General features: G+C 62.2%; 2 protein-coding genes across 3 annotated transcripts in view; both read left to right on the plus strand.

Annotated features, from left to right (window-relative positions):
- The first annotated feature begins 858 nt into the window (after nucleotides 1–858).
- LOC104330705 (dynein regulatory complex protein 1) lies at nucleotides 859–14,867 on the plus strand. Its single transcript, XM_075445271.1, has 18 exons — nucleotides 859–1,030; nucleotides 1,822–2,095; nucleotides 2,823–2,916; nucleotides 3,478–3,590; nucleotides 5,089–5,272; nucleotides 5,908–6,045; nucleotides 6,783–6,869; nucleotides 7,844–7,966; nucleotides 10,543–10,682; nucleotides 11,019–11,153; nucleotides 11,279–11,508; nucleotides 11,890–12,062; nucleotides 12,653–12,742; nucleotides 13,154–13,240; nucleotides 13,580–13,770; nucleotides 14,174–14,317; nucleotides 14,430–14,532; nucleotides 14,669–14,867. Exons 1-18 carry the CDS (start codon nucleotides 859–861, stop codon nucleotides 14,807–14,809), a joined length of 2,619 nt encoding a protein of 872 aa, XP_075301386.1. The 3' UTR covers nucleotides 14,810–14,867.
- Nucleotides 14,868–22,994: 8,127 nt separating this feature from the next.
- PTK2B (protein tyrosine kinase 2 beta) overlaps nucleotides 22,995–26,116 on the plus strand; it is a 45,147-nt gene continuing 42,025 nt past the window's right edge. The window contains exon 1 of one of the 2 annotated variants that reach the window (XM_075415096.1): nucleotides 22,995–23,074. In XM_075415096.1, coding sequence (XP_075271211.1) covers nucleotides 23,038–23,074 — 37 coding nt within the window. In that variant the 5' untranslated portion in view covers nucleotides 22,995–23,037. Of the gene's footprint in view, nucleotides 23,075–24,935; nucleotides 25,201–26,116 lie in introns of those variants that run through there. The other variant, XM_075415102.1, reaches the window with a different exon arrangement.

Genomic DNA, 26,116 nt, shown 5'->3' on the forward strand with positions numbered 1-26,116 from the left:
CCTCTCAGCCTTCTCTTCTTCAGGCTGAACAAGCCCAGCTCCCTCAGCCTCTCCTCGCAGGAGAGATGCTCCAGTCCCCTCCTCATCCTCGTAGCCCTCCGCTGGACTCTCTCCAGTAGCTCCTCATCTTTCTTGAACTGGGGAGCCCAGCACTGGACACAGCACTGCAGATGAGGCCTCACTAGGGCAGAGCAGAGGGGAAGGAGAACCTCCCTCGTCGTGCTGGCCACACTCTTCTTGATGCACCCCAGGATCCCATTGGCTTTCTTGGCAGCCAGGGCACGCTGCTGGCTCATGGTTAACCTGTCGTCCACCAGGACGCCCAGGTCCCTCTCCGCAGAGCTGCTCTGCGGAGCAGAGCTCCGTGCTGCGGTCGACACGCTGGAGGGAACAGACGCCTTCAGAGGGACCTGGACAGGCGTGAGAGGTGGGCCTGTGCGAGCCTGAGGACGTTCAACAAACCCAAGGGCAAGGTCCTGCCTCAAAGGCCAGTAGGCTGGGGGTGGACAAGAGTCCAGCAGAGGACGTAGCCAGGACAGCAGACCCAGGCTGACCACGGGGATATTCCACTGCCTGCAATGTCATTCTCAGCAAGAAAAGCTCAGAGAAAAGGAGGACGGGGCAGCCTTCCATGTGCCCTGGGGGGGTGCACAAGTGCTGAGGGACCTGGCAGATGTCAACGTGAGGCCGCTCCCAATAACCTCTGGTCGATCACGGTGACAGAGAGAACTCCCCAAAGACTGCAGGAAGGCAAATGTCACCCCCATCTTCAAGAAGGAGGACCCAGCGAACTGCAGGCTTTGCTTAAGCCCTGTTTAATGGCATCACTAATGACAGAAACCACATGAAGTTCTCCACATGGAGAAGCACAAAATCCTGTACTTTGGCAGGAAGAAGCCCGGCAGCGCGAGGGAGGGGACCCTTCCCCTCTGCTCAGCACCGCTGGGGCCATATCTGAAGCGCTGGGCTCACCAGTATGGGGGAGACACAGACAGACTGCAGAGAGTCCAGGCGCAGCACGTGAGGATGAGTAAGGCTCTGGAGCATCTCTGCTAGGACTAAAGGCTGATGGAGCTGGCATTGTTCAGCCTGGAGAAGGCTCAGGGGGGTCTCATCAATGCACATCAAGATCTGCAGGATGGAGCCAGGCTAACCATGAGCCAGCAGCGTGCCCTGGGTGCCAAGAAGGCCAATGGGATCCTGGGGTGCATGAGGAGGAGTGTGGGCAGCAGGGCGAGGGAGGTTCTCCTCCCCCTCTGCTCTGCCCTGGGGAGGCCCCATCTGCAGTGCTGTGTCCAGTGCTGGGCTCCCCACTTCAAGAAAGATGAGGAGCTACTGGAGAGAGTCCAGCGGAGGGCTACGAGGATGAGGAGGGGTCTGGAGCATCTCTGCTATGAGGAGAGGCTGAGGGAGCTGGGCTTGTTCAGCCTGGAGAAGAGAAGGCTGAGAGGGGACCTTCGAAATGCCTCTAAATATCTGCAGGGTGGGGGTCAGGAGGACAGGGCCAGACTCTTTGCAGTGGTGCCCAGCGACAGGACAAGGGGCAACGGGCACAAACTGAAGCCTGGGAAGCTCCAGCTGAACCCGAGGAAGAACTTCTTCCCTCTGAGGGTGACGGAGCCCTGGCCCAGGCTGCCCAGAGGGGCTGGGGAGTCTCCTTCTCTGGAGATATTCCAGCCCCGCCTGGCCGCGGTGCTGTGCCCCCTGCTCTGGGTGACCCTGCTTGGGCAGGGGGTTGGGCTGGGTGACCCGCAGAGGTCCCTGCCCACCCCGACCGTTCCGATTCCGGGATTCCGGGATTCTGTTTCCCGCACGTCACAGCCGCCCCGCGCGTGCGCCTGGCGGGCTGCGTCCCGCACGGCTGCGCGTGCTCGGGGGGGGGTCTCTGCCAGCACCGCGTCTGCGGCGGAAAGTTAGAGAGAGCGGCTGTGTGCGGGAGCGGCCGAGGGGGCTGCGGGGGGCGGGGAGCGAGCGCGGAGCTGGCGGCGGTGTCGGCTGCGGGCGGGGGGGCTCCGGCCCCCCGGGAGCCCGGCCCCGAGGAGCGGATCGCCGCCCGCCGCCGCCGCGTCGCCGCCCGCCTGGATGCCAAGCGCCGGTGAGAAGCGGGGCTCGGCCCCCCCCGGGCCGGTGTCGGCGGCCCGGCCCCCCCAGCCGGCTGCCCCGACCTGGGAGCCGGGTCCCGGGCCGGCCCCGAGTGCCGCCCCCTCTGCCCAGCCCGGGCCTGGTGCCCCCAGCCCCGAAGCGGTGCCGGTTCCAGAGCCCTGGCCCCAAACCGGCAGCCGGTCCTGACCCCCCGCACCCCCCCCAGGCCCGACCCCAGGGCTCCGAACATCCCCTGCCCCGCACGGGCACTGGGGCCGGGACCCGCCCAGGGCCTGGCAGGGCGCAGGGACGCGGCGTGGCCTTGGCGGCCTTCAGGGGACCCGGGAGCTCTCCCAGAGCGGCCTTGGCTCAGGGCCCGTCCTGAATCCTGACCCGGTCAGAGACAGCCCCCGCTCCCTGCCGACCGGCACGGGCTCAGCGCCCACCCCTCCCGGTCCTGGCACAGCCAGAGTCACGGACGTGTCCGTCCTGTCCCCAGCACTGGGGCAGAGAGACCCCCATGCCCAAGGCATTGCCCTGCCAGGGACCCTCTGCCCGCCCGGACAAAATGACCCCAGCGAGGTTGTCCCAGCCTTTGCCGCCTCCTTTCTGCATCTGGGCTGACCTGGCCTGGGACTAAACCTGCCAAGGGGAGAGAGACCCCAGACCCCGAGCCATCTGCGAGCACTCGGAAGATGGGGTGGTGCAAAACGTTCTGTCTTTGCTCCTTTCCTGCCCAGGGAGGCCTGTGAAGAAGATGCGGAGCCGAAGGTGGCTGAGGAGGAGGAGGAAGAGCAGAGAAGCAGCTATAAGCAGATCGAGGAGAGCAGTCAGGTGTGGCAGCAGGACAGGAAGGTCCACTGGGGTCCCTGACCTCGAGACATTTGGGCTTTACCCTCCTTTTAGCTTTGTGCGGTGCTTAGTGTCCCCCAGCAGCGTTTCCGCGAGAAGAGACAGGAACAGCAACTCCTGCGGGCTGGGTGGGGGTGATTCTTGGGCTGGGTCCTGGGGACAGGAGTTCTCTGCGACAGACAGCCCGGGGATGGGAAGGGTCTGGGACCAACACCGGGCACCCAGACCCACACCCTGCCATGCCCAGCCCCATCCGCACACGCAGGGGAAGCACAGCAAGAACGTTCTCTGAGCTCATTCCTCTTGGTGTTGATGGCCTGCAGGGCTTTCCAGGAGCAGGAGGACCCGTGAGTGCATGGAAGTCCTCGCGGTGCTCATCAAACCCTGCCACAGCGTGGGAAGCCGGGGTTCATGGGTCCACACAGGCACCTCAGCATGGGGATAGGAGCCAGGCCCTGCACGGGAGTAGCGAGAGTTGCTCCAGTATCCCTTCCTCCAGAGCTTGGGTCTCCGGGTGTGAGATGTCTCCCACCTGCTTCACAGAGGCTGGCCAAGCTGCTCTTCGAAGGCACGCAGCTGGTGACAAATATCCAGATGGCTGCTGACCTGAGGGAGACGCAGAGGAGGGCAGAGGAGGCAAAGCTGAAGCTGAAGAGGTAAGAGAGGTGATTTAGGCACACAAAGATCCTCCAGGTCCCACCTGCCCCAACTGGATCTTTACAGAGCTCTGCAGATCAAGGCTGGTGGCTTCCCCCGGTGGTACTGCAGTGCTGTGGATGTCCAGTTACCAGTCTCCTCCAGACCCATCACATCTTCAGCTGCAGAGCGTGAGAAACGCATCTGGTTCTCAGCTCTGCACCAGGGTCTGTAGCACGTAGACTTGTGGTCTCTGTGCTTGAGAAGCACAGGCACAGCTGGCCTTGCTTCTGGCCAGCCCAGCAGCTCTCCTGAGCTGGAGGTGACCCCATGGCGGAGAAGGTGCCACCCTGTGCTAGGAGGTGGCTCAGTAAAGGTCCTGTTTCCAGAGGTTGCCCTGCAGTCATGGAGCCTGGGGTAGTTATTAGCAACACCCCGGGAAGGCGCTGGGACAGCCGGGTCAGGCCGTGTGTGAGGAGTGGGAAGCACAGGAGGCTGTGCTCATTTGAGAACGTGGATATGAAGGTCTGTGCAGTGAGGGTGGCCAGATGCTGGGTCCGAGGCCAGGGGGATATTCCTCCTTGGAGATGCTCAGCACATGCCTGGAGAAGGTCCTGCACAGCCTGCTCTCACACTGAAGTTAATCCTGCTCTGACCAGGAGCTGAGGATTTCCCGAAGCCCTTCCAGCCGCGCTGATTCTCTGATCGTCTCTGTGTGCCTTGCTGGGCAAACCTGTCCTGCTTCCCCAGAGGAGCTGGGCAGTGTCCAAGGGACAGGCTCTTTCCATGCTGTCCCCAAGACTGGGAGATGGGCGAGGAAACACCGAGTCCTGGCTCCTACAGCCTTTGGAGGGCACTGCAGGAAGAGTTTCTGGGAGGCTGGCTGTAGCAGGATGCATGTGCTTTGCTCCGTGGATTCCCGGTGGGAATCTTATGAAGGAACCAACGAGGAGCTGTGTCCAGGCACAGCCCGTGGAGCAGGTTTGGGGGTGGCACAAGTTGGCTGCTGTTCCGCCTGACCCTTGGGCCGTCACCAGAGCACGTTGGCTGGTGCCTCTGTTTGGAAGAGGAAAGAGTTTTGCTGACACGGACGTGGGCTGTTGGGTGCCGTTTGGCTTTAGCTGGAGGGGGGTCCCTGGGCAGTTTGACTCCCAGGTCCAGACGTAGCTGGGAGGCTGTTCAGCACTGCTCGTCCGTCACCTCTTGCCCAGAGACAGCTGGCTTGGCAGAAGGACCGGTGCTCCTTGCAAAGGTGACTGAGCTCTGTTGAAGGCACGTTCGTGACCCCAGGTTTCCCATAGCGTGGTCTCAGGTGTCCGTGCTTATAAAGTAATTTAATGAAAGAAATAGATTGAAAGGTAGAGAAAAGAAACGGTCTGGACCGGGTGCCTTTTCAGGAGAGGGACCCAGAGCAAAGCAATCCCGGGGCGTTTCTACCCCTGCGAGCTCCAGCCCTCCGCTGGCCTCTGCTGCCCTGCCCCAGCTCCCTGTTTGCCCTGTGCTCCTGGCTGCCTGCAGGGTGGAGAAGCTGGAGAACGAAGCCAAGTCAAGCGCACGCAAGTTTGAGGAGATCACCTCCAAGTGGGCCTTGGCCAAGGAGACGACCATGCCGCAGGAGCTGTGGCAGCTGCTGAAGCAACAGCAGCAGCAGTGCGCGCTGCTTCTGGAGGAGAAGAACAAGGTCATCGGTGATCTGCAGCAGGTAGCGTGGGGGACAGGCAGGGACAGACGGGAAGGATCGGGGGTTTCAAGCTCTGGAGGGTGCTGTTGTAAAGCAACGTCATCCCTGTCTGTCTCTTGAGTCATCCCTCTGTCTGGATCTTCAGCTCACCAGTGCCTTGCAGGGATCCACGCAGGGTCAGTCTGGGTCAGCACCGTGCCAGGAGCTGCAGTGCCGGTGTCCCAGTGTGGACGGTGGGATCGGGTGCCCTGGCACAGTTGGGTGTACAAGGACAGGCCCACAGGACACTGGCAGCAGCAAGACAACCTGGCAGGTCCCAGACTGCACAGTAAAAAAAGGCAAAGGAGCAGAGAGGGGGAGTGTTTTTGTGTCTGGGAAGCAAGCCTGCCCCACAGCAGGTTCCCTGGCCCCAGAGGAGGAGTGATGCGTCTGCAGGCAGGTCACCTCCCCCCATCTCACCTGGACCTTTTGGTAGCCATGATCTGTCTCCCCTGCCATCTTTCCTCCTGGCTACCTCTTGACTTTCTGGCTCTTTGCTCTCATCACCTCTGCTCCTTTGGGAAAGGGAGCACCTGGGTCTGACCCCCTCAGTTAGCCCCTGAGGATGCCTGGTCAAATACTTCTCTGTGATTTCAGCATCTGCTCTCCTCCTGCAGGAGCTGAAAAACAAAGATGAAGAGTACGTGCAGGCCATTAAGAAGCAGTCGGATGATATCCACCTGCTTTTGGAGAGAATGGAGGCACAGACCAGGCTCATGCTGAAAAGTTACCGTCGCAAGCTCCTGCGGATTGAGGTAGCCAGGTCATATGGTGGAGGAAAAGTCCAATGAGAAGACCTGCAGGCACTTTCTTCTGCATGTCCGTGGCAAAAAGGCCTCAGGCTCCCTGCACTGGCTGGGCTGACTGCTGTCCAGAGCAGCAGAGCTGATGTCTTGGTGAATGAGGGTGAAACCCAGCCAAGCAAGAGCACTGAATGGTGCTGAGTGCCGAGGGGCTGGTTTCTACCGTGCTGTGAAGGGCTGGGGTTCCGTGCAGAGCAGCTTGGTGCCACGTGAAAGCTGTCGCTGCTTCGTGGCTGATGACTGATGTCTCTAAAAGCCAGAAAGGACCATTTCAGTTCTTTCACCTTGGCTTCTGCAGAGCACAGCGTCCCACCTCGCAGCCCAAACCTGCGTTTGGTGCTGAGCGAGGGCATCTCTCCCCGCTGAACGTCTTGTAAGGCGAAACCGGGTGGCTGGCTGACCAAGCTCCACTGCTAATCATCAAGCGATGACTTCCAGCGAGCTGCCCACCACCAGGAGCATCCCTCCCAGCTCTGGGGGGGTGACAGCAGCAGTCCCCAGGGCTCACAGTGTGAGGTCTCTGCCAGCGGGGTCCTGGCGTGGAGAGGAGAGATCAGGGCAGTGCGTGTTCGTCGACAGCGGCACCGGTCTGCAGCTGGTCCTCTGCGGGAGGCTGCTGGCCTGGCCTGGTGTAAGGTTGGCAACGAGTGGTGCCAGCATGATGGCGAAGGGCTCCTTCTCCTTCACAGAAAGCTTTTGAGCTGGAACGGCGAGAGCTGCTGGACAACAACAGGAAGGAGTGGGAGGAAGCCATCCAGGCCCACAAGGCACAGGAGGTGAGGCCCATGTGTTGTTTAGAATCACACAATGATAGAATCACAGAATCATTGAGGTTGGAAAAGACCTTCCAGATCATTGAGTCCTACCATTAACACTGCCAAGTCCCCCACTAAACCACGTCCCTAAGCACCACATCTCAGAATCGCAGAATCACAGGGTAGTAGGGGTTGGAAGGGACCTCTGTGGGTCACCTAGTCCAACCCCGTGCCGAAGCAGGGTCACCTACAGCAGGCTGCACAGGACCTTGTCCAGGCGGGGCTGGAATATCTCCAGAGAAGGAGACTCCACAACCTCCCTGGGCAGCCTGGGCCAGGGCTCCGTCACCCTCAGAGGGAAGAAGTTCTTCCTCGACGGAACTTCTCCAGGTGTTTGAAATACCTCCAGGGTTGGTGACTCCACCGCTGCCCTGGGCAGCCTGTGCCAGTGCTTGACAACCCTTTCAGTTCAGAAATTTTTCCTAATATCCAATCTAAACCTCCCCTGGCACAACTCGAGACTCTTTCCTCTCATGGTATCACTTGCTATGTGGGAAAAGAGACCAACCCCCACCTCACTACACCCTCCTTTCAGGCAGTTTTAGAGAGCAACAAGGTCCCCCCTCAGCCTCCTCTTCTCCAGGCTGAACAACCCCAGCTCCCTCAGCCGCTCCTCGCAGGACTTGTGCTCCAGACCCTTCCCTGGCTCTGTTGTCCTTCTCTGGATGCACTCCAGCACCTCGATGTCCTTCTGGTAGCGAGGGGCCAAAGGCTGCGAGGAGCAGTGCTGCTCTCCAGCACTGCGCTGCCCGGAGAGACACGCGTGCACGAAGGCAGCTGTTTGCTTAGGGGGGTGGGGGGCAAAGGGGCCGTCTTTCAGCCGGCTCTGCAGGGGAATTCTCCGTGCATGAGCTTGCTTTGGGCTGGCCAAAGGAGCTGTGATGGTGGGAGGAAGCTGTCTCAAGGGATGGATGACATTCTCCTCCTGCCCGCAGATGACATACCTGCATGCCCGTATGAGGAAGGTGGAAGAGTCTGAGAAAGAGCTGAGTCGGCTGCGGGTGCAGGATGAGCAGGAGTACAGCAGCATGAAGGCCCAGCTGGAGAGCGATGTAGAGGTACGGAAGAAGGCTGGCCGGTGCCGTGTGGGGAGGCAGCGGAGCAGATCTCCCTGGGCTGGCTCTGGGGGGCAGCTGGACGGTGGGAAAGCTGCCCCTGGTACGTGGTCACCTCAGCTCTTCAGCGTGCACAGTCCAGCCCCGTGATGACAGCATGACGGAGGAGCTGTTCTCCCCATGGGTCCTACACCACAGTGTCCCTCTGCCCGTGGCTCTCAGAGCTCTGTAGCCCATGAACGGCGGCTCTAAGATGTATGAAGCACCTGGGGAGGTCGAGGGGTTTGCTGCTTCTGCAGTCAGGATTGACAGGAGGACTGAGGAGTGTGAGTGTCCTGACACCAGATCGTTTCAGATCAGCCTGTTCTCTTCCTTTGTCAGGCTCTTGGCCTAGGAGGTGTGAGCTTTTTCCTCTGCCATCTAGCCCTAGACCCAGGCTTTCTCTAATGCCCACGCAGTCCCCTTGGTGTGAGAACTATCAGGAGCTTGCCCTTGCTCGGGCAGCAAGGCATGCCGTGGAGGAGCACAGCCCTGGCACAGCGCTGCCTGAACAAGCCCCAGGGGCTCTCACTGCAGACCCAGACCTCAGAGCCGTGGCTTCCCCAGGGTACGGATGTCTTTCAATCCGCTGCATCCTCGGCGAGCAGCGGTGTCGACAGAGCGTGCGTCTGCGGCTCTCTGCAGCCCTGCCGGGCCCCGCACGGCAGCCCCGGCGCTGGTTCCGGCTTTGCCCAGCGTCCTCCGGCCTCCTCTGCTCTGCGCTGCCACCGCTGCCACCGTCCCTGCTGGCTGTCGTGTGTTGTTCCCCAGGCTGCAGGGCAGAAAGAAGACATGTTGCATTTGGACTTCAGCGAGGCTCCTGGTTTGTCCCGTGGGACGTCCTCCGAGGAAGCTGAGGGAAATGCAGGCTAGGGACGAAGTCTAGAAGGTTTTGCACCACTTTAGGGGAAATATTACTGTCGCGAGGTCCTGTCGGCTTGCAAGGGCATGTCCAGGGGGGGCAGTCCTGACTCTGCGCGCTCCTCACCTTCGTGTTGATAACCTGGAGGGTGCCACAGAGTGTGCAACGTTGGCAGATGGCTCTGAGCCGTTTGGGGAGGGAGGTGGCAGCACGCTGGAGATGAAGGTTCGCAGACGGCGGTGTGGGGCTGTTGTAAAAGTGCACCGGCTGCCTTGAGCTGTAGTTGTGGGAAGATGCATATATAAGGCAGAGAGGTCATTATTCCTCTCTGCTTTATAGCTACGTGTCCTTGTCTGGGTTTGGTAACACGCTTGGGGACAGGGGAGAGTCTGCAACAGCCCAGGGGCTTGGACCAGGAAAGAGATTGCTGTAGGGAGGTGGTAAGTCTACAGATATGCACAATTCTGTAGGATGGAGGAGGAGAATGGCTTCTTCTCCGTGTCCACTGTAGATGGAAGGAAAAACCATGGGGCTGCGTTTTGGTAGGGAAGATTTCAACTGGCATTCAGATTTAGGGTTGAAATTTCAAGCTAGGAAAGCCCAGCAATGGGAAGGACTTGCTTGATGGTGAGCCTGAACGACTGTCCCCTTGGTTTGCTGCTCTTTGAGGCAGGGTTTTAGGAACAGCTTAACTCAGCTCCTGCTGGGGCCGATTTGGTGAAGTTGTTCCCTCTGTGGGGCAGAGGGATGAAGCAGGTGTCCTCCTGGTTCCCTTTAGCACTGCACTTGTGGAACCGTGTATAGCACAGACTTCACCCTTCCAGTTTGGGAAGAGCAAGAACAGAGAAGCTGGAAACCCCTGTTTTCCTGATGAACCTGTGACATCGTTGTCCCGTGGTATCTCTGAAACAGGAGCTCAGCCAAGACCTAAAGTTGGAGTCTGTGATTTGGGGGGTTACTGAGTGCTCCCCAGTTTCACTAGATGGGAATCAGCATTTTAAATACAGGGTTTGTGCCGTGGTCTTCCTCCATCTGCTGCAAGGAGAAGGTCCCTTGACCCCGCTGGGATTTACCTCCATCTTTTCTTCTGTCAAGCTTTGATCCTAGCCAGGTGGGACTGCTTCTGGGTGTCTGTCCAGGCTGTCTGTACACTCCCTCCTCCATGGCATCTGTGGAGCGAAGGGGAGAGCTCACTGCCTCCCTCCTGTCCCCCAGGCTACGCAGCGAGATGCTGCCATCGCAAATGCTTCAGTTCTTTGTTTTGTTCTGGTTCCCTTCAGCCCTGGTGTTTCTGCGGTCACTCCTCCTGTGTGTCCCTTCCTCCAGCTCACCAAGTAACTTCTGAGGCTCTTGGTTAAATCAGAACAGGCAATTCCTAAACCTGACATGAAAATCCGCAGCCAGGGTGAGGAGAGACGCCCAAATTAGTGCCCCACTGAGTGAAAGCTGGGTGCATCTTCAGTCTGTTCTCCCTTCCCCAGGCACGGCCCTGTAGCTCATACTTATGGCCAACCAGCATCTCCATCGCTCACCCACGAGCGATGCCATGTGGCCGAGGGTCAGCTCGGGAACTGTGCGTGGGAAGATGGGGTTTGGAGATGCAGGACCGGTGGGATCCAGGCTTCAGTGCGGCCTTTGCTCACGGCACGGCTTGTTCTCGTGTTTTTTGAAATGCCAGAACCTGGAGAGACAGCTCCACCACATGAAGGCCGTCTATCTGCTGAACCAGGAGAAGCTGGAGTACAACCTGCAGGTGCTTGAGAAGCAGGAGGAGGAGAACACCGTCGTCAGGTCCAAGCAGAAGAGGGAGCTCACCCGGTAAAAATCCATCCCTGGAAGCTGTGTTCTGCCTTCCCTTCCACCACCTCCCATGTGCCATCGCTTGTGGAGCCCGTCACCTAGCACAGGGCACCGAGCTGCGTCCCAACCCATCCCTGGGCAGGGGCAGGGGTTGGCCCGGGGCAGGGCCGTCCCCAGAGTGCTTTGAAGAGGCTGGCCGTGGCCAACCTGTGCCGGCTGCATCGGGGTCAGTCAGGCCTTGGCACTGAGCAGCCACCAGCAGATGAGCAGCCCCAGGTCCCAAAGCCTTCACACAAGCTGGGTACGCCCGAAGGTGCCTCTTCGGGGGTGCCCAGCTTTGCTGTCCCTCCCCAGGCTCCTCAGCTTGCTCAGCAAGCTGAGAACGAAACTGGAAAACCAAGAGAAGCGGTTCCGAAAGGAGACCCAGAGCCTGGCAGCCGACTGCGAGCGCATCACCAGGCAGTGCCAGGAGCTGCAGAGGAGGATGAGGTGGGGTGTGCGCGGGCATCCTCCCCTGGTGAGACCTCGGAGCAGCTCCGTGAGCTGCGGGGGGAGCTGACTCGTCACTTTGGGGCACGGAGCCTCCTTCCATGGGCCCTCTGCCTTCTGCACAGGCACTTCGCTGCCAGCGACGCTGAGAAGTTCACGGGGATCTGGCTGATGAACGAGGCAGAAGCCAAAGGGCTGATGCGGAAAGCCCTCGATGCAGATCGCATCATCCACACCCAGCAACTGGGGCTGCCCTGGGAAGAGCCTCGTTACTGGTTCCTGGACAACATCGGCCCCCTCGGGCATCACGCGGGTGCTAGGACGGTGACCAAGCTGGCTGCGGAGTTCCTAACAGGTGGGATGCACAGTGCCCTCGTCACCCTTGTGGCACTGGGAGACCCTCCCCTTCCACCCTGACAGCCCCTTCTGCCACTCCTGGCCTTGCATTGCAAGGTGGGGTCTTACAGGGGTGACACTGCGAGCCCAGGCAGGGGCTGTCCCCAGCCCTGAGCTGGCTCATGCCAAGCCAGCTTGGGGATCTTTGCACCGAACTTTGCCCAGTGCTCCCAGTTCCAGACAAGCTGACCAAGAGCCAGCTCGTGTCCCAGCGCCTTCAGGGGGCTTTCCCGGTCGCAGGGAACAACTGTGACTTCCCTGGTGACTGCTGCAGCGGTGTGACCGTGAGCACAGTCGAAGCACAAAGGCTTCTGCTCACCCTGCTTTCTCCATGTTTCAGCGAGCAGCTCCGAGGAACAGGAGGAGGAAGGGAGAGAGGAGGAGAAGGAAGAAGTGGGCAGTGGAGAGGGAGGCAAGGCAAACCCAGCGAAGGCTGAGGACAGAGTCACCCCTCTGCGAAATATCTCCAAGAAGACTGCCAAGAGGATCCTGGAGCTCGTGAGCGAGGAGTCGGTGCGTGACGCTGCAGCACACGCCTTGCTCAGGGAGCAGGCGTGCTGTCCCCTGGGTGCCCCAGCTTGTACTGGATTCCTTCGGAGCTCCACGTCTTGGGGCGAAGGCTTCTGCACGGCACTGCCTTGCTCTGCCATGCAGCCCGTTGCCAGAGAGCTGCCCCAGGGGCCGGGAGAGGATCTCCAGGTCTTTGGGCTGTGTGTGGCACATGTCCAATGCTGATGATGGGTATGGGCAGGCACAGCCCCGTTGCCCCAGCCCACAGCTCCCCAGGCCAGAGGAAGCTGAGGCGAAGCCGCTGCGTGGTGCTCCGGGCTGCTGCCCGTCTCTGGGGACAGTCAGCGCCAGCGTCAGATCACGACGTCCCTTTGGCATCGCCGCGCTGACGACTTCGTCTTCCCCGTCTGCTGGGCGGCTGTCCCGGAGCCTCCCGGCCCTGGCAGCCCCACGCTGCCCAGCCGCTGCCCACCCTCCCCGCTGCGCTGCCGTCGCGGGGCCGCGCGGCCGTTCGCGTGGCGGGGGCTGGCTTCTGGGCAGGGACGGAGACGCTCGCTGTTTCTCTACTCTCTCTTCTCTGCGTGTCTCCCAAGGGTTTCCTCGTCGAGAGCAAGCTGCTGAGGCCTCTGCACGCGCTGGGCAGGCACGAGAGCACCCTGGTGAAGCTCGACGCCATCTTTGCGGTGAGTTGCGGGAGGCTGGCGGTCACCGGGGAAAGCTCTCTGCCCCGGGTCCCCGTGGCGCGGGACTGAGCCGCCCCAGGGAGACCCGGCTGGGCTGCTGGGAGGGCTCTGGGGCAACGAGGGGAGAGGAGCACTGCGAGAGGGGGTGAAGCACTGTGGCCAGATGCTTCTCAGCTCAAGGCTGTCCTGCTGATGACTGAAACAACATCTCCAGGGCCCCTCCAGCCTGTTCTCGGACTCTCCCATCCACAGACACCCCCGGCTGTCCCTCACTAACCACTTCTCACCACCAGCTCCTGCCTTGCGTGGCATCAGCAGAGGGGCACCCTCTGCTCCTGGGAAAGGCTCTTTGTTCTGTTCCCCACGCGTGATGTCTCTGAGCGACGCTAACCTGGTTCCTCTGCTCCCCAGGCCCTCAAGATCGACAGTAAGGAAGACCTGTACCAGCTGGTGGATTTCTTCCTGAAGTACGAAGCCCAGGAGGTGGCAGCCAGCCAGGTGGGACCGCGGTGGGGGGAGCCCGGCAGAGCCGGGGGTCCAGGAAAGGGGGAGCAGAACATCTCCTGAACACCCAGGGAAGGCAGAGAGGTGGACACCAGAGAGCTGAAATGTTTCCCGGTGACCAGACACGGGTGGTGAACATGGCAGGGCTGAGGGGCTGTAATCGTCTTTGGCCACGGCTGGACGGAGCCTCTTGTACGTCCATTTTTGCCTGAGCTCCCGAAATTTGCCAACGGAGGAGGCTGCGGGCAGCTGGAGGCTCCCGGGGAAAGGCGGCTCCTGGGGAGGAGGAGGTGGTGGGAGGCCCCGTGCCCAGCTTGCTGTCCTTCCCTCCAGAGCCAGGGCAGCCCAGGCGGAGCGGGTGTCACGGGTCCAGCCGAGGCCAGAGAGGACGGTGGGTCCGGTGCCCAGAGGGACGAGCTCCAGTCCCCGCGGAGCTCGCTGGGCTCCCTCCCGTCTGCGCACATCCACGCTGACGACGTCCTGAAGATCCTGAAAGCGTTTGTGCGGGATTTTGGCAAGCTGAGGTAGGACCAGGGGCAGAGCGGGGCTGTGGTCAGCGCCAGGCAGCTGGCCAGGGCACAGGGGTGGCTGTGGGGGGGGTGTGGACGGGGCTGGGGGTGACCGTATTGCCCTGGCTGGAGCAAGAGCTTCCCCTGCCCGCCTGCAAAACTGCAGAGGGGTGGGGAGGGTCCCACCGGGGCAGGGGGGCACAGACAGTGCCTGAGCGAGGGACGGCTGGGGACAACAAGGCGGGAGATGACCTGCAGCCCGGGCAGGGAAGCAAAGCCACGGGGCAGGCAGGTGCCAGCCGCGGGGTCGTGCTCATGGGTGCGGCGATGGCGATGGTGCTCAGGTCCGCTGAGGGCTACGGGGCTGTTCCTGACCCGCCAAGAGCTGAGCCCCGGGGCGTTGCTCTCTGTCCCCCAGGGAGAAGGACGGATCAGCGCCGGAGGTGCCGCAGGTACGGGACGGCTCCAGGGACGCGGAGTACTGGGAAGCCCTGGCACACGTCATCCCCGAGCCGACGCTGAAGCTGTGGGACGCGCTGGCGGTGGCCCTGGAGGAATATCAGTGAGTGGCCGGCAGTGCTGCTGGGGACAGGGCAGGCTGGTGGCGGGGCTGGGGGAAGCGCAGCGGGGCTGGCGCCGACCGGGCCCGTCAACCCTCTGCCCTCCTTCCCCAGCGAGGTGCTCACGCGCAGGGCCAGCCTGCTGGCCGAAGCAGCCGTCCTGCGGCAGCAGAACTCGGAGCTGTGCCTGCTGCTGGAGCAGTACGTCGGCTCCAGGGTGAGGGCAGCACCCCGCCACCTGGGGACACCCCGGGGACACCCCGCCGCGTCCCCAGACACCGCCGTGCCCCCAGACACGGGGGCTGCTGCCTGCAGCCCGGCGCTGTTGGGCTCACGGGGGCTTCTCCCCGCAGGCGAACAGCAAGCTGCTGTCCCCTCCCGCGCGGCCCATGGACCTGGACCTGTCCCACCCCGAGGAAGCGCAGCGAGTGCCCAGGGCCCGGGCGCGGCTTCTCTCTGCCCTGAGCTGGAGCCGTGGCTGGAGCCAGGGCTAATAAACCCTTCCCGAAGCCGGGCCTTGCGTGTGCGCGCGGCTGGCGGGGAGCACCCCTCACCCTCGGAAGATGCCGGGCAGCCGCAGCCGAGCACCCCCCGACCCAGGGGCTCACGGCGCTGCGGGGACGCAGCCGAGCACCCCCCGATCCAGGGGCTCACGGCGCTGCAGGGACACAGCCGAGCACCCCCCGACCCAGGGGCTCACGGCGCTGCGGGGACGCAGCCGAGCACCCCCCGACCCAGGGGCTCACGGTGCTGCGGGGACGCAGCCAAGCACCCCCCGACCCAGGGGCTCACGGTGCTGCGGGGACACAGCCAAGCACCCCCCGACCCAGGGGCTCACGGTGCTGTGGGGACGCAGCCAAGCACCCCCCGACCCAGGGGCTCACGGTGCTGCGGGGACACAGCCAAGCACCCCCCGACCCAGGGGCTCACGGTGCTGCGGGGACGCAGCCGAGCACCCCCCGATCCAGGGGCTCACGGCGCTGCAGGGACACAGCCGAGCACCCCCCGACCCAGGGGCTCCCGGCGCTGCGGGGAAGGAAAGGATTCCCCCCCTCACGCCGCAGAGCCGTGTGGTCTGTGTCCTCCCTTCCACAGCCAGGCAGGAGCCTTCACCTCCTGCAGGGCAGCAGCCCCCGTCCCTGGCGTCCCAGCTTCAGGAGAGCTCACCTTTCTTTACCTCATTTTACACCTTGTTCCCCACTTCTCCTTGTGCTGCCCCGACACCCCCTTTTCTCCCTCCGGTCTCCTCCAGAACAGCCAACACCAATTCCTTTGGCCTGATCGGTCCCAGTGCTGCTACCCCCCCCCCCCAGTTCTGAGGCACTGCCAGCCCGAAGCGGTGCCGCTGGCAGAGCCTTGACTCCCCTGCTCGCTGGGTGTCCGTTCCCTGGAATATTTTTCACTTTTCTCCTGGTCCCCATCAGGGGTCTGGCCAGTTGCAGGGGTTGGTGGTCCCGCGGGATGGCTTGGTCCCTGTCACCCTGGGGTACGGCGGGATCCACAGAGCAGCAATGCCAACAAGCAGGCCACGACCGAGGGGATGGGGGGCAGGGAAAGGGTTTCAGGGCAGGGGAGGCAGGGACAGGCGCTGCCTGGGACGAGGGGGTGGCAGACACCACCCGGCACATCTCGGCTCGCTGCGCCGGGCTCCCCAGACCTCTCAGGCACCAGCTCCTGGAGTCAGGGGGTGTAGGAACCATAGAGCGGTTTGGGTGGGAAGGGACCTTACAGACCATCTGGTTCCAACCCCCCTGCCATGGGCAGGGACCCCTTCCCCCAGCCCAGGGTGCTCAGAGCTCCATCCAACCTGGCCTGGAACCCTGCCAGGGATGGGGCAGCCACAGCTTCTCTGGGCAGCCTGGGCCAGGGCCTCAGCACCCTCAGAGTGAAGGGTTTCTTCCTTAGATCCAATCTGAATCTCCCCTCTTTCAGTCTGAAGCCACCACCCCTTGCCCTGTTGTTGTCCCCAAAGTGGGACCCTTTACCCGGAGAGCGACGCGCCAACAGACGCCCAGAGCAGAGGCGTTGTCTTTATGGCGTTTGGGCGCAGAGACGGGTGCGAGGTGACAATTCCACGAAGCCAGCACGCCGCGAGCGGAGTCACAAGCACTGTACACCCTCACGAAACCAAAGAAATTACTCATTGCGTGAGGACTGGGTCACAGAATCACAGAATGGTAGGGGTGGGCAGGGACCTCTGTGGGTCACCCAGTCCAACCCCCTGCCCAAGCAGGGTCACCCAGAGCAGGGGGCACAGCACCGTGGCCAGGCGGGGCTGGAATATCTCCAGAGAAGGAGACTCCACAACCTCCCTGGGCAGCCTGGGCCAGGGCTCCGGCACCCTCAGAGGGAAGAAGTTCTTCCTCGGGTTCAGCTGGAACTTCCCAGGCTTCAGTTTGTGCCCATTGCCCCTTGTCCTGTCGCTGGGCACCACTGGAAAGAGCTTGGCCCCATCCTCCTGACACCCGCCCTGCAGATATTTATAAGCATTTATTAGGTCCCCTCTCAGCCTTCTCTTCTTCAGGCTGAACAAGCCCAGTTCCCTCAGCCTCTCCTCGTAGGGGAGATGTTCCGGTCCCCTCCTCATCCTCGTAGCCCTCCGCTGGACTCTCTCCAGTAGCTCCTCATCTTTCTTGAACTGGGGAGCCCAGAACTGGACACAGTACTCCAGATGAGGCCTCCCCAGGGCAGTGTAGAGGGGAAGGAGAACCTCCCTCGCCCTGCTGCCCACACTCCTCCTCATGCACCCCAGGATCCCATTGGCCTTCTTGGCACCCAGGGCACGCTGCTGGCTCATGGTCACCCTGTCGTCCCCCAGCACTCCCAGTCCCTCTCCGCAGAGCTGCTCTCCAGCAGCTCAGCCCCAGCCTGTCCTGGTGCCTGGGGTTGTTCCTCCCCAGGTGCAGGACCCTGCCCTTGCCCTTGTTGAACCTCATCAGGTTCCTCTCTGCCCAGCTTTCCAGCCTATCCAGGTCACGCTGGATGGCAGCACAGCCTGCCGGGGTATCCACCACTCCTCCCAGTTTGGTGTCATCAGCAAACTTGCTGAGCGTACACTCTAACTCTTCATCCAGGTCGTTGATGAAGAAGTTAAACAAGGCTGGGCCCAGTACTGACCCAGGGGGACACCACTTGTTACCAGCCTCTAACCAGACTCTGGCGCTGGAGAAGAAGCTTCTTCGACAATCATCCAGCTTTTGGTGCTTCTGGGCAGGATGTTCCCCTTGTATCCCTGTTGGCTCCCCTTCGAGGTCATGGTCCTCAGCAAGGCAGACGTTGTCTGTGCAAAGCCGTCAGGCCCAAATTAAACGGCGTCACAACCACCCGAGCCTTTCCACCCCGCGTCACTACGACCTAACGCATCGCTGGGTCCTGAATGTTTCTGCCTCATCAAACCCCGAGGATGGGGACCCGTGGCCTCGAGCTGTCCCCAGGGCTCCTGGGCCGAGGCGCGTTGCGCTCCTGGCAGCATCTCTCCGGGGGGATTTCAGGGAGCCGGTGGGTTATCTCCCAGACATGGAGCAGCTCCTCGCCCACGGCCGGCTCAAAGCCCAGCTCCAGTTCCACCTGCAGCTCCTCCTCGTGCTCCACGATGGCTGCAGTGTTGAGGATGGCGTCCAGCGTGGGCAGGTCCTGTTCACCTGCCGGGCAGGCGCCGACGGCACTGCCGGCACACGAGGAATTCTTTCCTGGGGACTCCGCAGAAGTCTGGAGCCCAGCTGGGCTGCTTGCCCTTCAGCTGTCCCAGCAGGGCGAGGAAGAGTTTGGTGATGTCCAGGGACTCCATCAGGGATGTGTGCCCTGGCTGCCAATAAAGCCAATGGGATCCTGGGGTGCATCAAGAAGAGTGTGGCCAGCAGGACGAGGGAGGTTCTCCTTCCCCTCTACACTGCCCTGGGGGGGCCCCATCTGGAGTACTGTGTCCAGTTCTGGGCTCCCCAGTTCAAGAAAGATGAAGAGCTACTGGAGAGAGTCCAGCGGAGGGCTACAAGGATGGTGAGGGGACTGGAGCATCTCCCCTACGAGGAGAGGTTGAGGGAGCTGGGCTTGTTCAGCCTGGAGAAGAGAAGGCTGCGAGGGGACCTTATAAATGCCTCTAAATATCTGCAGGGTGGGTGTCAGGAGGATGGGGCCAAGCTCTTTTCAGTGGTGCCCAGCGACAGGACAAGGGGCAATGGGCACAAACTGAGGCACAGGAAGTTCCAGCTGAACATGAGGAAGAACTTCTTCCCTCTGAGGGTGACGGAGCCCTGGCCCAGGCTGCCCAGGGAGGTTGTGGAGTCTCCTTCTCTGGAGATATTCAAGACCCGCCTGGACAAGGTCCTGTGCAGCCTGCTGTAGGTGACCCTGCTTCGGCAGGGGGGTTGGACTAGGTGACCCACAGAGGTCCCTTCCAACCCCTACTATTCTGTGATTCTGTGATTCTGGGCGAGCTCCTCCATGGTGGTGATGGAGGGCTGGTTCCTGAGGAGCTCTGAGCTGGTGTCGGCACTGCAGTGTCCACCCTGACCCATGTGTCCTCTGTGCTGGGGAGCTGCTCCCTTGCAGAGGCTGCTTCCCTTCTGCAGTCGCTTCACCACCATCCTGCTCCGTGGGGCTGCTCCCACCCGTGGGGGGAAATACCGGCTGCTGTGCCCCCCCAAGCCTTTCCCTGGCTCTGCTTACCCTGCCTTCAGGGTCCCTGCAGACCCCTCCTCACCTTCATCGCGATCGAAGGCTCCTGGGGGAGGAGGCAGAGGGAGAGTGGGCAAGGGTCCCGCCATCGTGGGGGTTGCGGGTGCGATGGCGTCTCTCGGCTGGGATGGGGCTGCTCACCTGTTGGGTTCATCTTCTGGCTCCTCTGAGACCTCCTCCTGGCCGAGGTCCCCTGTCCCCAGAGAGCAAGGCCTGGGTTAGTCTGCCCTCGCCCGGGAGGGCCCCTGCCCAGGAAACAAGGGTCCTGGGAAGGGGCACTGGAGCTACAGGGACAGGAGAGCGCCCAGCCCCGAGCCCGGTGCCCGAGCGGAGGTGGCTCGGTGGCTCGGGCACTCTGGAGATGGTTGGCAACGGCCACTCTTCTCGGCTCCCTCCCAAAACCGGGCGCTTCCCGAGCAGCCCAGGGACAGGCTCTGCCCCGGGCTCACCCCTGCCCAGGGCGTGCTTGGGCCAATGCCAAGATGGACACCTACCTTGGTGCTTCTACTGGTGTACCAGCCCGTGAGGATGCACAGCCCAAGGATGGTCAAGTAGCTGGAGGGGCAGGGCAGCAGGACCGTGAAGAGGCCCCAGAGGCTCAGGCTGGAGAAGTAGAGAAGAAGCGTCCACGCCTCCATCTCGCACATGGAGCACCAGCATCTCCTCCAGAGCTTCTTCTGCATGATGAGGGGCCAGGCAAAGGTGTCAGGGAGGTGTTTGAGAAACCCGGCGAGATCCTCGAGGGGAGGAGAGGTTGGGGTGACAACGAAGCACCCTGCTCTGACCTGCTTTTTTGCTTTTCCTTCCATCTCTGATGTGTTTGTCACACGCCTGTCTGCTGTCTTGCTCGCTGGCTCACGTGCAGCCAGGGATGCTGTGGTGGGGCACACACCAGTGGGTTCTCGGCGCGCCTTGAGGAGAACTTCCTAATCCAGGTGACAGCAGAAAGCTCAACCAGAGGAGATGCGTTACTGGAGCTGCGGAGCAGCTTACTGGAGAGGTTGAGATCGGTGGCAGCCTGGGCTGCAGTGATGAAGCCATGGTGGAATTCCTGATCTGGAGGGATACAGGTCAGGTGAAAAGTGTAGTCAACCTCCAAAACCAGAGGAAAGTGAACTTTTGGTTGTTTACAGAACTGGTGGATGGGACCTTCTGCGGAACTGCCCTGAGGGACACAGGAGCAGAAGAGACCTGGCAGCTCTTCAAAGACTTTTTTCGTAGAGCCCATCGATTGCCCTGTGCAAGGCACCAGGCGAGGGAGGCAGGAAACCAGCATGGCTGCGTGGGGACCTCCTGGTCCAAGAACACACAGGTGGTGGACGCAGAAACACGCACGGTGGTAGGCGTATGGGGATACTGCCCGGGAGCTGGAGCTGAATTTGGCGAGGGATGCGAAGAAGAATAAGAATGGCTTCTGTAGGTACGTTAGTCAGAAAATGAAGACAAAAGAAGTGATGCCCCCTGATAAATGAGACAGGGAATCTGTTGACAGCTGAACTGGAGCAGGTTGAGGTCCTCAACAACTTTTTTGCCTCAGTTTTTCAGTAAAAAAGAAGTTTTTTTACGATAAGGGTGGTGAAACACTGGAACAGAGTGCCCAGGGATGTAGTGGAGTAGTGGAGGCCCCATCCCTGGAAACACCCAAGGCCAGGTTGGACAGCACTCTGAGCAACCTGGGCTGGTTGAAGATGTCCCCGCTCACTGGAGGGGGGTTGGGCTAGATGGCCTCTAAAGGTCCCTTTCCACCCAAAGTATTCTATGATTCTGTGACTCTGTGATCTTCTCTTCAAGAAGGGCAAGAAGGAGGACCTGGGGAGCCACAGGCTTGATCAAGCCTGGAACAACACCATGAGGGGCCTTGGAGGCATCGTGACAGCCCTGGCAGCGGCCCCCAACTCCCAGCCTCCTCTGGTCTCCATGGCAACCCCAGACACAAATACCATGGCAACCCCATGGCAACAGCACAGGCAACGCCACCGGTTGCCCGGGCGTGCTGATGCCACAGAGCTTTTCCTCTGCGCTTCATGGCCACCATCTTTCCAACCCTGCCCTGGTGACCACCAGCAGCTCTGGCTGGAGGAGGAGGGGTTGTCCTGCTGCCCCGAGGTGGCCAGACGTGGTCAGCTCAGGCTCGTCCATCACTGTCAGCCCAGGGCTGGGGGAGCAGGGCCCCCAGCCAGGCATCTTCCTGCCTCTCTGGGTCCACATCGGCTGCTTCAGGTCCAGCCAGGAGCCCGGGGAGCCCCTTCCAGAGGGCAGGAGCCAGGCAGATCCCAAAGGCGTCCTCCAAAGGGCAGGTCGGGAAGGGCTTTGGGGTTCCTCCCAGCCCCCAGCAGGATCTCGGCTCTGCTGGGCTGGACCAAGGCAGTGGGAGAGCGATGGCTGGGCTGGGCAAGGGAGGGCAGGCTGTGGTCTGTGGGCATGGGCTGAGGTGGGGTCAGCGAGCAGGGATGTCAGTAGATCATTTGTGGAGGACTCTACTGGCTTCTAGCATAGCCCCACCGGCCCTCCCTGCTGCCTGCTCGGCACCTGCGGAGGTGTCACAGAATCACAGAATGGTTGGGGTGGGCAGGGACCTCTGCGGGTCACCCAGCCCAACCCCCTGCCCAAGCAGGGTCACCCAGAGCAGGGGGCACAGCACCGCGGCCAGGCGGGGCTGGAATATCTCCAGAGAAGGAGACTCCACAGCCCCTCTGGGCAGCCTGGGCCAGGGCTCCGGCACCCTCAGAGGGAAGAAGTTCTTCCTTGGGTTCAGCTGGAACTTCCCAGGCTTCAGTTTGTGCCCGTTGCCCCTTGTGCTGTCGCTGGGCACCACTGGAAAGAGTCTGGCCCCGTCCTCCTGACCCCCACCCTGCAGATATTTAGAGACATTTCGAAGGTCCCCTCTCAGCCTTCTCTTCTCCAGGCTGAACAAGCCCAGCTCCCTCAGCCTCTCCTCACAGGAGAGATGCTCCAGTCCCCTCCTCATCCTCATAGCCCTGCGCTGGACTCTCTCCAGTAGCTCCTCATGGTGTCAGTGGTGGAAGAGCTCCAGGACGCAGAAAGCTGAGCAGTGTCCTCACCAGGGACCGTCAGCTGGCAAAAGAAGAGCAGATCCAGCCCCATGGTGGGTGCTTTCCTGCTAATCCTCAGGGCCTGACCTGCCGTCCCCTTCCAGCCCCGAGGACCTGACCCTCCTGCTCCCGATGGCTGAGGAGAGATGGGGTGCACTGGGGACCCCCCCAGCGCTCACACATGCGTCGATGATCCTGTCGGGGATGGATGGGATGCTGGCTCCTGCTGACAGCTCCCAAAAAACACCCAAGCATCATCTCCTCATCGCTACCATTACTCTGGTCCTGCTTGGGGGTTTGGGGCCTAAGCCACCTGAGAAAAGAAAGAATTTTTCATCCCCTACAAGTGAAAACCAGATTGATTATCGAAGCAAACGATAAAAGAACGGCTTTTCTGGAAGAGGCTGTGGGTCGTGGGGGCCGGGGGGAGCCCCGAGCTTCTCGGGGTGCTGCCGGGGCCGGAGGGTGTTCCTCCAGCTGGGGTTGGCCGTCCTCAAGATGGCAGCAATGACATGCAGCATCCCTCAACCCGCTTCCAGAGAGCGGGGGGGACCTCTCCACCCAACCCTCCTGGCTCAGAGGACACCCTCGGCCTCCTCTCCTGCCATCGTCTCCCCGCTTCTTCTACGCGGTTCCGGCGCGACGTGACTTCTCCTGCTCCTTCTTTGGTGCTCCCCAACATCTGCTGGTGGCTCTGGAGCTGCAACTGGTGTCCTCCTCCATCACCCAGACCCTCCGGCCCCGATCCTGCTCCCCGGCAGAAGTAAGTTGGTGCCTTTCTCCCTCGAGCAGCCCCACGCTGGGATGCTCGAAGCCGTCTCCGAAGCACCGTTCCCTAGTGATGGGAGAGGTGCTATTAATAAATCCCGTCGGATTCGATCGCTCCTCTCTGTGCCAATGAAGAGGGTGGCTTGGGGAAGGGAAAGGGGGGGGCGGGGGGAAACCTGTTTCTCTTCAGCGTTTGGTAGCTACGAGCTCGCCCTCGTCGCGGGAGCATGGGATGGCTCAGCAGGCTGTTCAGCCAGCTTTCCTGTAAGTCACGGGGCTCAATCCGCTGGGGGCTTCAGGGGGGGTCGGATTTTGGGTTAATTTTTGGATAATTCACAAGTGGAAAGGGTTGCCCTGCTCCCTGGGGGCTGCGCTGGCCGGGGCGCGGGAGCTGCGTGGTTTCTCCCAAACTTACGTGGAGCCCAGGCAGCTCCTTGGGAGCGCGTGGGTGAGGTGGGACCGGGGCGAGGGGATGGAGGGGGGAAAGGGGTGCGGAGGAAAGGGGTGCGCAGGGCTGGCGCACCTCCCCGGCTCCATGGAGCTGCGCCAGCGGGTCCCCGGAGCTGGTGGGCTCTTCCCCTACCCCATCCCCGCTGCCCCCCATGCTTCCCCCTGCCCCTTTCCCAGGAGGTGCCAGCCCACCCGGGACGTGTGGAGGTAGCTCCATCCCTTTTGCTGGGATTTAGGTGTTTAAAAAGCTTGGCTGGCTTCGGGCAGGAGAGTGGGCGCAGGCTGTCAGCGCTGCTCTCCATGCGTGGGAGAGCTGCTGCCGGAGCTCCGGGCACCGCTGGCGGCTGGGCTGCGCTGGGCAGAGGGGGACGGTGGTTGACCCGTGTCCACCCGAAGCTCTCCTGACCCCCTGAGAGGGGGCTTGTGCCCAGAAGGTTTTTAGGGCTGCATCCCCAAATCTTCCCCTTCATCTCTTGGGGTGCAAGGAGGTCCTGCTGCAGCTCCATGCCCGGCTGCCGGGGCGTGGTGTCGGGATGCTCCGACCGTTTTCCAGCAGCTGTAGCGGGAAGGGGTCCAGGTTGTGCCTGCTGGAGCACCAGTCGCTCCCGGGCATCGCTACCCCGAGGTGGGGTTGATTTGGGGGCAGCAGGGGAGCAGAGGGAGCTGAGTGGAGAAGGAAGGGGTGGGAAGGAGACGGGGCGAGACCTGGACGCCTCTCCAAGGTGGGAGATGCCCCCGCAGGGAGGGACCCCGCAGTGATGGGGCTGTGATGGGGTGCAGCCATCGATGGGGTGACCGGACAGGGACCTGCTGAGCACCGGGTGCAGGGATCTCTGGGGGGGGCTGCAGCTCCCTGGGACCCTCGAAGCTCACAGAATATCACAGAATATCACAGAATATCACAGAATATCACAGAATAGTAGGGGTTGGAAGGGACCTCTGTGGGTCATCTAGTCCAACCCTCCTGCTGAAGAAGGGTCACCTACAGCAGGCTGCACAGGACCTTGTCCAGGTGGGGCTGGAATATCTCCAGAGAAGGAGACTCCATGCCTGGAAGGAGCTCCTGCCCTGGATTTGAGGAACTGCTTCACCCCGCTGCTTCCCCATTCCCGCTCGGCATGGGGGGTGCTCCCCACCACCCCCACTGCATGCCGTCGGGCAGGGGGTGCACCCCATTGCTCCCCTCCTCTTCCTCCAGCTCTTCCTCAGACCCTCCGTGTCCCCAGAGCTGCCCAAACCGTTTCAGCAGAGCCCTGGGGTTGGGGTCAGGTCTTGTGGGGACCTGGGTGGCCAGCCTCGATGTCCAGCCATGGAGGGGTCCTCAGGGGAGCGTTAAAGCAAGCGTTAGAGGGGGGGCCTGGTGCACCCCAGAAGTAGGGAGGTGTTGCTGTGGCCCGGGGGTGTGGTGGTGCTGGACGGCCGCCCCGTGACCGCCAACGTCGGCCCCGTTGGCTCTTGCACCATCCTCCTTCCTGCCTCGGTTCTTCCGCGGTGCCGGGGGGGCTGCGGTTTTGGGGGGGGGGGACACGACACACAGGACACCCCCGCGGCGGGGGCTCAGCTCCTCCCAGGTACGAGCGGGAGCAGCCTGAACGCCGGCTGCCTCGGGCTCCCTGCCCAGATTCCCAGCTGATCCCGAGACCTGCCCCAACCCGCCTTCGGGATCGAGGTGGGGAAGGCTGGGTGGGCAGGTGAGGGGTCGCGGGCCTTCCTCGCCTCCTGCCTCCTCTTCCTCCCCCGACGTCGGTGGCACCCGCCAGCCTTGGCGAGCCCTTTCCGGAAGCGAGAGGCGGGGAGGAGTGGTTTCCCCCACCGGTACCAACCCACGGGACCAGCACCCACCGGGCCAACCGTCCCCACCGGCGACACCACCGCCTGTCCCCGTCCCCGCCGGGACGAGGAGCGGGGCTGGCCGGGGGGCGAAGGCGACTCCCGCCAAGGTGAGACCCTCTACCCGCTCTCGGGGGGCACTCGGGTGCCAGGGGGGACGGGAAAGACCTGAGGCAGTGGAACCCCTTGCCCATGGTGGGGGTCCCCACCCCAGCGCGCCCGCCCGGGCGTGCTCAGGGACTTGGGGGCACGCGGGGAGGGTGCGGGGCTCTCCCGGTGCTCCCCACCCTGCAGAGGTTCCCCGGCTCTGCCATCTCTTGCCGGTGTCGATGTTTGCCCAACGGTGGGGCGGTTCCTGACGGCCAACATGCCCGCCTGCCCTCACCGGCCCACCAGGACACGGAGGAGGAATCCTGGAGACGGGAGCGTTGCCATCTGGGGGGGCTGATGCAACAGCCCCGTGCGCTTTCCACCAGGGCTTCGACGCATCCGGGGTTGCGTGGTCCCACCGGAGGGTTCCCCCGGGACGTGCTGCTCCTCCTAACCCACCCCTGGCCGGGGACATCTGCCCTGGGTGGAAAGGGTGGCCCCACCGGCAGATCCCCCGGGACAGGGACATCCAGGGGGGTCTGACCGCTTGGACAGGGATCTGAAAGGTCTTGGGGGGCTCGGAGAAGCCACTGGGACTGTCCCAAGGAGGTGGCGGGGAGCCGGTGACACGGGGCAGCTGGGAAAGGCAGTGGGGACCACGCTGGGTGAGGCACCGGCATCGGGGCGGGGAGGTGGGGAGAGGTCAGCGCTGGTGGCTGGGTCTGAGCGTGGCGTGTCCTGGGGGCTTCACGGGCAAGGTGGTGCTGCAAGGGTCACAGAATCACAGAATCACAGAATGGTAGGGGTTGGCAGGGACCTCTGTGGGTCACCCAGCCCAACCCCCTGCCCAAGCAGGGTCACCCAGAGCAGGGGGCACAGCACCGCGGCCAGGCGGGGCTGGAATATCTCCAGAGAAGGAGACTCCACAGCCCCTCT

Source organism: Opisthocomus hoazin, chromosome 2 (assembly GCF_030867145.1).
Source record: "Opisthocomus hoazin isolate bOpiHoa1 chromosome 2, bOpiHoa1.hap1, whole genome shotgun sequence".
Classification (NCBI taxonomy): Eukaryota; Metazoa; Chordata; class Aves; order Opisthocomiformes; family Opisthocomidae; genus Opisthocomus; species Opisthocomus hoazin.